Below are 14525 nucleotides of genomic sequence, written 5' to 3' on the forward strand. Positions count from 1 at the left end.
AAACATTGGGTACACTGTATCCACCATTTTCTCATTTATTAATAAACCGGCGAAAGTATGTGAAACTCTACGCCAAACCTAGAGCTTTAGTCCAGGACATTTAAAAATCCATTCTCTAAAACAAAGTCAGCTTTTAAAGACAACCTTTACACATCCTCAAAAGAGTGCTACCACTCATTATGTACATATACTCCCATAATTTTCCGTGGAATTGTTTTTTTATTTCACTTGGTACTCATTATCAAAATCAGATCAGGCTGTTGTGAAGAATATGATTTGATAGTTGCTTGTGCATGGCGACCAGGAGGTACAGGGGAGGGAAGGGCAGGACTGGGTGTGTGGCGATGAGAGGAAGGTGGGGGAGAATGGAAGAGACTGTGTTGCACCAGGACAAGTTGTGGACAAAGAAGAGTTCTACATGCTGTCATAGGCCCCTGGAGACCACGGACGCCCCTGGCCGGGCTGCAGACCCCCCTAGCAGGCACCCTGGAGAGGACAGGAGAAGATCGCCTGTGCACGGCAGCGCGCGCTGCTGCAGCTGCTGGGGAACCTGCGCTGCGGCAGCCACAGCAGTAGCAGCCGCTGACATTTCCAGCGCAGGCTCTGATTGGTCGGTGCTGCCAGCCGCTCAGCGGCTCATTCAAGTGTTAAGCACCTCCCCGTCTCTCTAAAGGACATTATAATGCAAGGGACCCCCTTTTTAACCACAAACCGAATTTTCTTTCATTTAGCTTATCTATATATCTATATCTTTATATATCTATTTTAAATCGTTAAACAACCGGCAGAATTTGGGGGGGACAGGCTTTCGCCCTGGAGCGGTGCGCGATGCTGTCTCACGCCGACTTGCTGGACGCACGGCTCGGTGAGTCCCTCCCCGCTTCCCGGCTCCCGGAGCCGCGTTCCCCTCCCAGCAGCCGGCGGCAGGAAATTGACAATTTGTACCTTATTTTACCTTAATATGATCTAAATGGGCTAATTTCTTCAAAAGTAATTGTAGCGTATTAAAGTTTAATTTGATTTAATATAGTTTTTTAACAAAATAAAATCTAGGTAATCAGTGGATCAAATGAGTTAGTTTTTTTTTTTTTTTAGACAAATGTTTGCCTGTGATATTTTTGTAGAAGAAAAAGCTGAAAATCTGAGTGTTTCTAAATCTGGGAGGAGATTTGATAGACAGACTTTTTGAAAGGAGGAATAAAAAAAGCAAACATAATAGAAACTTTGTCAAGGTATAAACTGAAGGAGCGTCGTTTGGGAAAACTTCTCAATTTAGTTGTATATATTTATCATGATCCAGAAAAAAAAATGAGAGACAAGTTCATTGCTTTTTAAATGATGCAACCTTTTGTATTTGTATGTTCTATTTATTTTTTAAATTTCAGGAGCCGAAATTGAAAAGGCGAGCTGGTGCATTTATGCGTGTTAATTTGTAGATTGATGTTTGTGTACACCTTGAATTTTAGAAGTGTTAATTTTGGGGGAGTGTGTGTATGTGTAGAAGAGGGGCTGGGATCGATCTCAGAGAGGTGTTTCTTGGTTTGGAATTAGTTGGGGGAAAACTTATAACTTTCTCGTTTCGGAATCTTTGCTGCGGGCCAAGGACTTGCGAATGGACCTCACGGCACCGAAGGGGAGTTTTGGATTGGGCAGGCACTGGGGCTCCCTATTTGGGGGAGGCAGTGACTGCGACTCGGATTCTCACCTTTGTCTGTATTTACTTATTTATTGCTCTAGCAGGAATGAAAGATGCGGCTGAGCTGCTAGGGCACCGGGAAGCTGTGAAGTGTCGGCTGGGCGTTGGAGGCTCGGAGCCAGTGCACCCCGGGGACCTGGCTCCTTCGCACTCGGACCAGGTGGAAGGAACAACTCTACTTCCTGGTGAAGATCTCACCAGCGTAGGATCCAACCAGTCGGCCTTGGCGGTGAGCTCCAAAGACCCGGACAAGCAGCAGCAGCAAAATCCCAACCAGGCCGGGCAACAGCAGAGCCAGGGACAGCAAAAGCAGAAGCGCCACCGGACCCGCTTCACGCCGGCTCAACTCAACGAGCTGGAGAGGAGCTTCGCCAAGACTCATTACCCGGACATCTTCATGCGAGAAGAGTTGGCCCTGCGTATCGGCCTCACGGAGTCTCGGGTACAGGTAAGCGTGGAGTTCAGTCTATAAACTTCCACTTTTATAGCCTCCTTGCTCTGCTGGAGCTAGAGACACTGGGACTTCGATTCGCAAAATTTCTCAGCAAGCAGTAAAATATAAATGCAAGCATTAAACTGTTTTTTTCGTACCAAACAGAAAAGGAAGAGTGTAATAAATCCTTCCAAAAAGGATAACTTTGAGCGAGATATCTAAAACTATGATCTTAGCATTAAAACCAAATCTCTTAATAGAAAAAAAATAATAAATAAAAAGCTAGATAGACAATATTTTTTAATTCCCTGTATTAATAATCCAGTCAACGATGGCCAGTATGCAAATGAAGCTAACATATATAACATATTTCTGCATAGGTGACATAATTAATGATACGGTGGCATAAATATCACAGACACTCAAATCCTTGAATAGCATGATATATTTCCTTTGAAAAATCTGAACTTTTAAATTTCAGCTTGCAACTTGCTCAGTAATAGAAAAACTGTTTTCGGTTGTAATAGATCTCCTTCAGTTTAACAAGCAAGCTTTACAATATTCAGTGAGTATGCTACTCACATTGTTAATCAGAGAAAAAGAGGTGATATAAACTTTTTACTCGCAGGTACCTGTTTCCTGAGATGTTTCAAATATGGGTGTAGCAGTTTCTATTTTTTTCCCCAAGGTTAGCGGGCACAGTTATGTTCAACTTGGTAAATGGTAGGAACTATCCATGGTGCTGAAGAGCGGTACGAAGCACCTGCAAATTACTTTGCGCTGGTTTCTTAAAATATTTCCTCTGCTATAAATAACAAGACTCTGATTCATATTCCAAAATCTGTGAGTACAATATAATGCAATTGTACTTCAAAATCTAAAACTGTATCAGAACTGAATGGATTAAACCACTATAACAGTTCAGGCAAACAACTGTATTTTTTCCAATAATGTTAACACCTAAAAAATTGACCCCAGTGAAAACAGCCGTCAATTTTTTTCTGTTTAATCTATAATGCAAATTACTTAAGTTCATTTGTCATGAATGGAAAATGTAACAATATTTTAAATACTGCGCGGGTTGTAAAGAATCTTACTAAAGTATATTTGTTCTTCATCTTATCCTCACTTTTATTGTAGGCAGTTCCCTCATAACCACAAATTAAAGAAATGCAATGTTAAGATGTCATTCTACAAGAACAGCAAGAAAGTCCAGTTCACTCAGTATGTTTGAAAAACCTCATGTGAATCTATATTCCCAATGAAAGATAGAAATTGTACTTGTTTTTTGTACAATCATGAAAACTATTAAACGTGGAAAATATATGCTAACCATGAGCACTAAAGACAATGAGGGACATAGTTTATGCAATTTTTAGGAAGTGAACATGCACACCTATGTATTCAACCAAGGGCCACATATATTTAATAACAAAAATGTAACTCACAAATAAATATATAAACACTTGACATTGTTAAAAAGAAAGGAAAACAAAGTCTGTCTCTTCTATCAACTTTTTTATGATTAGAAGACAGCACGGAAAAAAAAACACAAGTGTAATGGAAATATTCTTATCATACACAATATAATATTAAAATGTTGAGTAAAATGGTATTCTAGTATTCTGAACAGAAAGAAAATAGACCCATTCTGCTGATAAAAATAATTTAATAGAGTGGCAATTTAAATATTTTTTTTACTGTAATGTTCTGTAGTTTAAAAAGTAATTAGATCAACATAACCTTCTTAATTAACATTTCAGAATGATTAACATCATCTCATCTAAAGCAAAAATAAATTGTGTAAAATGTATTTACTTCAGAATTCACTGTACCATTTGCTTCTTGACCAGATTTAAATTAAACTGTAATTGGTTTATGTTCTTTTAGGAGTACTTTATATTTTCCTTTACGGTTAACAGATTGTCTATATATTCCTTGCAGTATGCCAAGGATCACTGATTAAGAAATTATTCATACAGTTAATTTATTCAGCTACCACATTTAAAATATCGAATTCCATGTAGAATTAACCCTTACTGGAAATGAAAGAGAGTCTAACAAGGTAGATTTCTACTCTTAAAAGCAGACCAGTTTTACCCAGCTTTTTTCAGACTGGCGTAATAAAACCATTCCTTTTATAGCACACCATTATTAGAAACCAATTTCAGTATTATTTATAACCTGGAATGGCTTATTAAGCAGCAATGCGAAAATCATGCAAATTACGTGATCAAATGCAATATAATAAGCATAATCATTAGTCTCAAGCACGGATTAATTAACTTTCAATATTTTATTTACATAAAATCCAAATCAGTGAAACAACTTCGGTAGAGCCAGACTTGCCTTTCACTTTTATTTGAACCAAAAGAATGTGGTGTAATTCCATTGACCGTGTCTCAGAGAATGGTCCTGTCACCTGCCACATCTTAATAAGGAACAAGTTGAAAGTATTTTCTAGTTTTCTAATGGGATGAGAAATTGCATTTTCTTCCTCTCCCAGCACTATTAAAGTGTAATGAATTCGGCCCAGAGTTCACGGCTGGCTGATGGAATTGAACCTGAGATCTCAGCTTTAATACAGCTCTCCAGATTTCCTACCAAATCTTCACATTAATCATCCCCATGCAGGATCCAATGAGATCTTCATAATGCTTGGCTTCTGTACATTGCACAAAAATACAATCTCTCTCTCTCTCTCTCTCTCTCTCTCTCTCTCTCTCTCTCTTTCTTTCCATTTACAGCACAGAAATTAAACGCACTATATATTTTGAAATGTCTTTACAGTATGTCTATGTTGCTGTAGCAGCAGATATCACGAAATAATTTTCTTCGTCTTAAATGCCTATTAAAACTTCACCTTTGCATAGCAATTTAAGACGAGAGGAGCAATCGCAAGCACACACTCCAAAATTTACACAGTGCAATTATTTGTCGAGACTTCTTAAAATTTTATTTTCCAATTTGCCATCACATTTCTCCATCTCTGTTTTAATCTGTGGAGCACTCCAGCATCTAACCGGGAACAATCAAAGATGTAAAAAATATATATATATTAGCTAATGTTAGGAGCTGTAGCCATCAAATTTATGGATTTGCTTTACACTATTACTACATTAAAAAGATATTTTGTGATCATAATTTAACCAGCAGCCCTCATACATAATGAAACCAGTTTCTTGAGTATTCGTGATGTTTACTTCTTTAATATTTCTTCCGATTTCTCTAAAGGTTGACAATTCTCTCATTCTGAACGTAAGAATTAAATGATAAAATACCACAATAGAGCTAGGTCATAAATCAAAATAAATGTCAGTGTTGTTTTTTTTTTTTTTTTTACTTTGGAGACCTGCAGAACCTGATTACATTTCAAAATGCAGTTTAGAAAATCCTTTACTCCAAAATATGTATTCTATTTTTATTACAAAAATGTTTATTTAAAAAACGGTTGGTTTTCGTTCTTTCAAAGTATCCTTTTAATTTTATGTTTAGGTTAAAAATATAAAGGGATTTCTTTTCTTAAAAAGATGGACACGTGTTAATAAAATTGGTCTTCCAGCCCCCCCCCCCCCCCCCCCCCCCCCCCCGTTTAGGTGATGTTTAGGTTTAATCAGTTTTATTGATGCAATCCGAAAACACATACAATCCAAGAAACAGTACAATAAGAAAACAATAATCCGCATCAATAATTGCTCATGAGCTTAGATATCCATATTTGTCTTCGAACCTCGTGGCAATTTAAAGTATCCTGTCTCGACGACCGTTGGGTTTGAGTTGACAAGATGTCAAACACTTTTGTACACATTTTCTTCTGGTGCTCCCAGAAAACTTGCTGCAAGAGGACTCGGAGGAGCGTGAGGGCCCAGATGTGTGCCACTGGTTGAGGACCCCTCAGGTCAGGATAAACATGGACTCTGACATCAGTAGAGAACAGGAAAGGCAGATACCATTAGGAACTCGAGGATCTTGACTGTGGGGCTGCCACAATCCAGCACAATTCACTGTTTTAAGCTTTAGGGCACGAATGGGTGCGAGTGATAGAGGAGCTCCTCTGGTCAGGGTAAACATGCGCCTGACGTCAGTAGGGAAGGAAAGATGCTATTAAGCATTGGAGCCCCCCGAATACTGAGAAAATTCCTTGATTATGTCCAGGGAGGGGTTACTTCCATTGGACTTAGCACCCCCCCCCCCCCCCCAATAATTTTGAAAAGTTGGCTCCTGTGCTATTAGGAATTCTGAAATCTCACTGTGGAGCCATCATTACAACCCACCACTATCCACTGTTTTAGGTCTATGCAGTTGGTTGTCTCTCTCTGTTCCTTTTCCTCTCGTTTCTCTTATTGTCATTAAATTGTTGTTTTTGTTGCTTTGTTTGCATTTTACACCGCTTTGCTGCTTTGTTGTGGAAAGGCGGTCTAACAACAAGCCTTTTAATAAACTGAGCTAAAAAGCTATTGATTGGTCAGATGAGCAGGACTCGGCATTCATGAATTCGGCCTCCTAGTGTGGTTGATGTTTCCCAGGCTGGTTAATCATATTCACTGTATGTAAAGGAAAAGCAGCACACTTCTCAAAGGTTTCCGGTTCAGAAAGATTCCACAAATAGCTATACTGCCCCATCCTTTTAAACGAACTTTTAGCGTTTTATTTTTAAACACCACAAAGCTTGGTTCTGAAGTGTCAATATTTATTCCACACCCCCTCGTACTGAATTTCCTACTAGCAAATCAATTTGTGAGCTGGAATTGCATCATCCAATCTAGCAACCAATCTATCACATATAGTTCTTACATGGCACATGCCTACACTAGCAGTTTTTTTGTATATTTTTAATCATATATTTTTTTTTTCACACATTCTTACCAGGGGGAGGAGGGAGAAACCCAGTGGTTTAAATGATTTCATAAAGACGCAATTAGAACCTGTAAAATATCATTTGAACAGTAGGTTGAAACAAATTATGCTTTCAATTTACCTTCATATCAAAACACATACCCAATAAAAGCCCATTTTTGTTCGATTAAAATTAAACCCTTTATGAAAAATCTTACTCTGTGATTCCCATGGAAACTACATTCAGATCCCAGAATAATTTCGAATGGGAGACATTATGTCTCTGTGAAGTACATGGCTTGAGTTTTATACCCGAAAGGAAGTTGCCTTAGTGCAATTTCAAGGTATAGATAAATATGCCGCTGTACGGATTGCGGCTTCCATCTGCAAATTCTAAAAATTAGTTTTTAATTTCTTTCGAATGTTGTTTAACTCCTATAATGTTGTTTAATTCCTATAAAGAAGTAAGTGCAATTCTTTCTGAGATAATATGTAAAGTTTCTGAAAACAATCTCTCTCTCTCTCTCTCTCTCTCTCTCTCTGTATATATATATAATTTTTTAAAAAGTCAACTACTACGAATTTGCTGACAGTATTTACGACCTGAAGTTAAGTTACAGGAGTTGGTGTCCTCTACGGACCTTGCATTAAAACAGTTTTTCCAACTGGGTGCCCATAGATCCAATTTATGAACATAAGGAATTCAGAAAGACTGGCTATGGGAGAACATAATAAACGAAGATCACGCAATAATTGGGAATATATGTCATCCGATCTTCTTCACAGAACTATATGCCAATCAGATCAGATTTGGTTGCTTTAACTTTAGTAGTTTCTCTTCTGCTTTAAAATCCTAAACTCTACTCTGACAGTATTAATCTGATAGTTTTGCTAGTATCTATTTTTAGGAAAACAGTGGCAGTGGCCTTCCCCACACATTCCATCCGCTTTAGGCCGGATGATCTATATTTTTATCAAGAATAAACAGGCCGTTCTTTATACAGTCCAGTCTCCAAACTCCAGAGGTAGCAAATTCCTCTTTTATTTTTTCTCCAAGATGGGTTGCAAATCTAGTAGATTTGATTGTGGGTTGCTATGTATATTATGCGTGTGCAAGGCCTGCTCCTCTGATCCCCATTCTGACCGCTCCCGTTTTCTCTTGTCTCCCTCCCCACAGGTCTGGTTCCAGAACCGGCGTGCCAAATGGAAGAAGCGCAAGAAGACCACCAACGTGTTCCGTGCCCCGGGCACCCTGCTGCCCACCCCGGGCCTGCCGCAGTTCCCGTCAGCCGCAGCGGCGGCGGCGGCCGCCATGGGCGACAGTCTGTGCTCCTTCCACGCCAACGACACGCGCTGGGCCACGGCCATGCCGGGCGTGTCGCAGTTGCCCCTGCCGCCGGCGCTAGGCAGGCAGCAGGCCATGGCGCAGTCGTTGTCCCAGTGCAGCCTGGCAGCGGGGCCCCCGCACAACTCCATGAGCCTGTCCAACAGCCTGGCGGGCTCCAACGGAGCCGGGCTGCAATCGCACCTCTACCAGCCCGCCTTCCCTGGCATGATGCCCACCTCCTTGCCAGGCCCCAGCAACGTGACCGGCTCTCCGCAGCTCTGCAGCTCCCCGGAGAGCGACGTGTGGCGGGGCAGCAGCATCGCCTCCCTCCGTCGTAAGGCCCTGGAGCACACAGTGTCCATGACCTTCACCTAATACCCCTTGTCCCTCTTCTGCCCCTTTTTTTCCGCCATCTTACCTACCAGGGAGCCGACTCAGGATTTGAAATCAGACGTCAATGGACTAGACTGTGTGGGTGGATGTGCACGCATGTGTGTGTCTGTGTGAGTGGGTGTGGGTGTGGGTGTGGGTGAGTGTGAGTGGGTGTTTCCGCGCAAAACGACAGCGTGCACCCAGCTCGGCGCTCCAGGAATGGCAAGTGAAAACCAGAGGGGACTTTATCTTCGCAAGAATTTTTCCTATTGACCAGGCAGCAGTAATCCTCTCTTCTTTTCTTTTCTTTTCTCATTTCATTTCTGTTTTAATTTTGGAGGCTACTCCTTCAGCCATCTGTTGGGTTTGCAGTGACAATACTTTTTTTTTTTTGTTCAAGCCCGATATTGCAAGTTTTAGTTGGAAGGAAGTCATTCCATGAATTTTTTTTTGTCTAGGCTTGTCAGAGTAATGACGTATGTGTGATAGGAAGCAAAAAAGACCAATTTTGATAAGCATTTGTAAGGAAGGAAATTAATTCTCGCTCGTTTTGTAAAAGCAATTTATTTCATGTATATATATATTTTTTTCTTTTTCCCCATCCCCAGTTTTGCAAGCTTGGCTTTTTTTTTTGTCCCTAATGAGTGGCTGATGTCACTGGCCCTGCATACCCAGCAGATCAGTGGCACTCCTTGGATACTTGGAAATCTCAAACCGTAGGCTATTGTACAGAGAAAACAATCAGCTTTTTCTGCATGTGCTGGTCAAATACAATTACAGAGACAGAAAGCTATTTCTAAGAATGAACAAACGTGAAATAGGATGTTTTGTGTAGATAAAGCATTCTTGTTAAAAATTGGTCGGTTTGTGATATGTTTCAACTTATTGTCTGTGCTTATTTATTGAATTTGGGTTTTCTTAAATGTTTGATCTTAAATATTATTTGACTTTTCCGGGACAGGTTTATATCAATTTAATGTAAATGGATAAATAAAATCATTTTCAGTATGTGATCTGGAGATTTATGGTTTTGATGTGGCGTGTGGTATGAACTCTAAGGTCACATTAAAATGATGCTTTATTATAACTCTGCATTTAAACATTTCTTCATTTTCGGAACATGGATAAAATGTTATCTTTTTTTTTTCCAGACTAGCACAAAAAAATTCTAATGCTAAAGAAAAGTTAAACAATTGAAATTCATAGAATTTTTCTTAAAGGTGTGCTTAGTGCATTTATAGTCTAAATCCCTATGACGTTTAAAGATATTTGACAATTAATATAAAATATTTCCGTACCCAACCAAATGAAATGGATGTACAGATGGTGTCCGTTTCAGTTCGTTGTTAGGCATCAGTGGGGGTTGGTGTAGACATTATCAACCAATCTCATCAAATGGGTATAAAACGCTTATTTATCACAGGCATTCCTGAAAAGCATTTCTTTTTTTAAATTAGAGTATAGTAATTTCATTTTGCCTTGGATTAAGTCCGCTAATGAATTATACTAGTATTCAGCCATAGTACTGGATAATGATTTAGCTTCAGAAGGTTTTTGAGAAAAGCATTAAATGCGACTAAGTATGTATTTATTGAGCTACACTTCTTTCTCCACATATTTTTTTTCATAAGCACAAGAGTGGAAAAAATCCATTCATAGACAAATCTTAAAATTTAGGTTTTGGAAAACATTCAATGGCATGCAAATTTGTAAAATTAAAGATGGCAATAAGTATTTTACCTGGCTGATTGATAGAATGTCTCAGAAAAACAGAATTCGCTGGGGGAGGGGCTATTTTCTCATTTAGACATCACTGCAAACCGTACAAAAGTGATTATAGCCTGTACGTGTGTAAGCACACACGTATGATAGATGACTGTGCAGTGGGTGTAATGTATTAGATATTTGTTCGTAAGCAAGTGTGCTTTTGTGAATGCTTAAAACAAGATTCGACGTTTTTAATGAGCAACAAGGTAAGCAGGTGCATAAAACTCACAAGACAGGCTGGCATTAGTCCCGAGATGAAATAACCCTCCCGCCTTATTGGTTTGTCAATTGGCTCTGCGTAGACTGTTTAAGCTCTAGAAAACATTAGTGATCTTCCATCTCTGAGTTTTGTACTCTGTGCTACTGTGTGAAGTTTTATTAAACCATTTCGAGGGATATGCCAAAAAGACATCTAAAGGCACCCACATGCCCTGGCTCAGGAGTGAGGTTCATGGTAGGCGCAAAACTTAATCCACTTGGAAAAATTGCCCCCGAGCTAAACGGTCAAGCACTTTCCACCACAAATCATTTTTCAGTACCTTGTTCAAAACATTACTTAGTTCTTTCTTCACAACAACAATGAGAGCGACAAAGAAAGAAACTTATTACAGTAATTAGCAGATTGTAAATGATTTCTGCATTTCAATTAATAACTAAACATTTCTTCAATAAAAACTGACCACTTGCATGTATATACGTATGTGTGTACACACACACACATACACACACATCTGGTTATTCGAGTTTATCTTTGAGGTTTCAGTCTTCTTTCTAAGTAAAACTCGCTTATTTAAAATAATTCTCAAAACCCTCGTTTTGTACAGCACGAGGATGGTCTCATGAATCTACTTGGAAAGAATCAATGAAAACACTATGTCGTAAGAATTATAGCAAAATAATCATTTTAGAAAAAGCGTAATAAAAAGAAACCGCACGTATTTTATTTTTCAAAGGATTAAAAAAAAAAATTAGGGCCGGTAAATAGTAAAGGAATGAGGCCGTTTCTCTACCCGAAGGCATAAACTACCCGCGAGAAAGCCCACCAGCTTCAAGTACAAAAGGTTTAGTTAAAATATATACTTTTTATATTTATTTACTCTTAAAACTATATTGCAAAAATCATTTTTTACTTATATCTCATTTCCAAAATTGAAAAAAAGATTTTTCCCCAAAGAAGGTGTCCTTTAGAAGATATGTTCCAAAAAGGGCTTGATGATATATTTTGAATACACAACTCGAGTGCTCCAGTATAGAAGTTTGTTTACTGGAGATTCCAGCCATTAAGTAATACAGCAGAACGCGCGAGGAGACGCAAATGGACAATTTTGAGTCATATTGTGATGCGTTTGTAAATGAAAATGTGTTCTAATTTTACTGGACAGTTCATCTTTTTTTTTTTTTTCAATTTCAGACAAAACAAAATAACAGCAAAAAGCTATACAGTCTGATATCGAGCTACGGTTGTTAACCTGTCAGCTGAAGGTGCATAACCTTCATTTTTCCCCTTTGATAACATAAAAGTGATCTCATCTGAAAACACGTCTGTGAAGAAAAAGCCCACTATGGCATAGGGAAAGGATCGGCTCATTAATCCTGCAATCTTCCTACAGGGCTCCTTAATTAGTGGGATTCATCCTTCTGCTGCTTCTGAAGTTTCCAACTCTTCACTATTGCCTAGGGTTGCAGAGTGATACCATAGCTGACCCAAAATATATCAGGTGAAAAAAAAAACAAAAGAAAGAATCTGTTCCTCCCAACCCGTCATGCCAGCTACGGTAATATACATAGAGGGCAGACCAGGACATCGGTTGTGCAAACATTTCCGATGTTATCATCATAAACTTTACTGTGCAAATTAACCGCCCAAGTAATGAAAGGGAGGGCCTAGTGATGTACTTCAGATCAACATAGCTCAACATGACTACAGAAAAATACAGAAATGTGCATTAGTATAATTCACCATTGAAGAGCAAAGGAAAAAGTGTGGGGGCGGGGCAAATAGCTAAGGAAATAGGATATAACTATTAAATGTCATCTATAATAATTTTGCTAGGTAACTTTATATAGTCTATAAAAATGAAAAAGTTAATATACAAATAATACAATTTAAAAAAAAAAAAGAGAAATCCAAATACAATGTTATTGTATCAATTCTTTAACCAGGGGGCAGGGAATATCTTTTTCATTGAAGAGGCCAAATATACAAACTCTAATCTCACCCCCACCCCCAGCTCTCTAATTGCTGATTCTGTGTTGGGCAAAATATTGGTGGGGGCCATGGCGACTATGGCTCACCCCATTCTGCTTTCTGACACATTCACTTTATTGTCTTGCGCACAACTTTAAAGATGTTAAAATAAACTAGTACAACTGAGTGTATTAAAGGTGAATAATAAACACATTTTTGTCTCCTGCCAGCTTGTATGTGGGTCATGCTCATCCTTGTTTGTACCAAAACATTTCCAGCTCAATGATTATTAGAAAATTTAATAGGAGTAACAGTGTTAGAAAGAACCACTTTGGGTTGACCTGGTGCTTCAGCAGAAGTGCTGTGCACTGTCCTATGGAGAGAGTCCCAAACCAGGAATCTGCTCTTGCAGAGGCATGCTTGCAGGTCCTTGGGAGAGGGAGCCTCAGTCATCACACCATGCTGATGCTCATTGCTAAGTTCTGTCAAGAACTGTTCCGGTGATGATGGAGAGAGGAGGGTTTACAAAATGGGGAAATTCTCATGTAGTTGTGAATAAGGGCTCATGATGTCATAGTCTAGTAGAGACTGTTCCTACTGAACTGAAAGTCAGAAGAAGCAGATGGAAACTGTAAGGGCAATAAACATTTATAAAGCAATGGGGTCCTTTTAGTAAAGTTCATTAAGGGGGTCTTTTTTGAAAGGCACACTAGCATTTTTAGCACGTACTAAAACTTCACGTGTGCTAAACATTAAGATGCCCATAAGAATATAATGAGCATCTTAGAGTTTAGCATACACTAATTTTTAGAGTGCACTAAAAACTACTATCATGCCTTTGTAAAAGGGGCCCTAAGCTATTAACACACAAATTAGGGCATGTTAACTGCTACCACATAAGGGTGCTAATGGCTACCACAGTGGCATGACTGTGCATGTTAATTTGCCTGTTAACTCCAATTAACTTAACAATGGGACAATCTCCTTGGTGGTGGTGGTAAATAAATAGTCAATAAAACATCTCAACGCCCTGATTATATTTATCAAAACTCATAACCACTAAAGAACCTTCAGCAGCGACTCATTTCATAAAAGCATTCCACCTATGTTTCACTCAGTTCGTCATTGGTTCTGTGACAATAGCAACTTGATTTTTTTATGAAGAACTTTCAATAAACCTTTGATGCTACATTTTTAATGAATTTTGTTTTTTCATAAAAATCTCCTTATCTGATATTCACATTGCGTAAATTTGAATAGCACACTTATCTTTTTCAACCGGACCAACTGCCAACATAGGCCATGTTTCGAAAACTGCTTCAGGGATAGGAAGGGTACAAAATTATAGGTCCTGTATTATGCAGGAGTAAAGCAAACAGGTACAATTCAAGCCCTAACCCTGAAACAGGCTTTGAAACATGGCCCATGTTGGCAGTTGGTCCGGTTGAAAAAGATAAGTGTGCTATTCAAATTTACGCAATGTGAATATCAGATAAGGAGATTTTTATGAAAAAACAAAATTCATTAAAAATTTAACATTAAAGATTTGTTGAAAGGTCTTCATAAAAAAATCAAGCTGCTATTGTCACAGAACCAATGACGAACTGAGCGAAAGGTAGATGGAATGCCTATATGAAACGAGTTGCTGCTGAAGGTTCTGATGTTGGCTTCAGTTGTACCATAACAGTGGAGGAGTAGCCTCATGGTTAGAGCAGTGGCCTGAAATCAGGAAAGCCACAGTAATGTTCCTTGTGACTTTGGGCAAGTCACTTAACTCTCCATTGCCTCACGTACAAACTTAGCTTGTGAGCCCTCTGAGGATAGAGAAATATCTACTGCACCTAAATAAGACTCACCTTGAAATACTACTGAAAATGATGTCAGGTAAATCCAATCCTCCCTGTTT

The 14525-nt window shown here is 38.9% G+C and overlaps 1 protein-coding gene across 1 annotated transcript; it reads left to right on the forward strand.

The window, feature by feature from the left end:
• The first annotated feature begins 828 nt into the window (after nucleotides 1–828).
• On the forward strand, nucleotides 829–8667 carry OTP (orthopedia homeobox). Its single transcript, XM_030192288.1, has 3 exons — nucleotides 829–865; nucleotides 1741–2144; nucleotides 8143–8667. Exons 1-3 carry the CDS (start codon nucleotides 829–831, stop codon nucleotides 8665–8667), a joined length of 966 nt encoding a protein of 321 aa, XP_030048148.1.
• Nucleotides 8668–14525: the final 5858 nt, after the last annotated feature.

The sequence above is a fragment of the Microcaecilia unicolor genome, chromosome 2 (genome assembly GCF_901765095.1).
Source record: "Microcaecilia unicolor chromosome 2, aMicUni1.1, whole genome shotgun sequence".
NCBI lineage: Eukaryota > Metazoa > Chordata > Amphibia > Gymnophiona > Siphonopidae > Microcaecilia > Microcaecilia unicolor.

What these genes read in the sequence shown, in the direction of transcription:
- OTP (XM_030192288.1), top strand. Translation starts at nt 829, where the DNA reads ATGCTGTCTCACGCCGACTTGCTGGACGCACGGCTCG. An exon ending in CTTGCTGGACGCACGGCTCG is followed by an intron (nt 866 to 1,740) that starts GTGAGTCCCTCC and finishes TTGCTCTAGCAG; the next exon opens with GAATGAAAGATGCGGCTGAG. An exon ending in TCACGGAGTCTCGGGTACAG is followed by an intron (nt 2,145 to 8,142) that starts GTAAGCGTGGAG and finishes CCCTCCCCACAG; the next exon opens with GTCTGGTTCCAGAACCGGCG.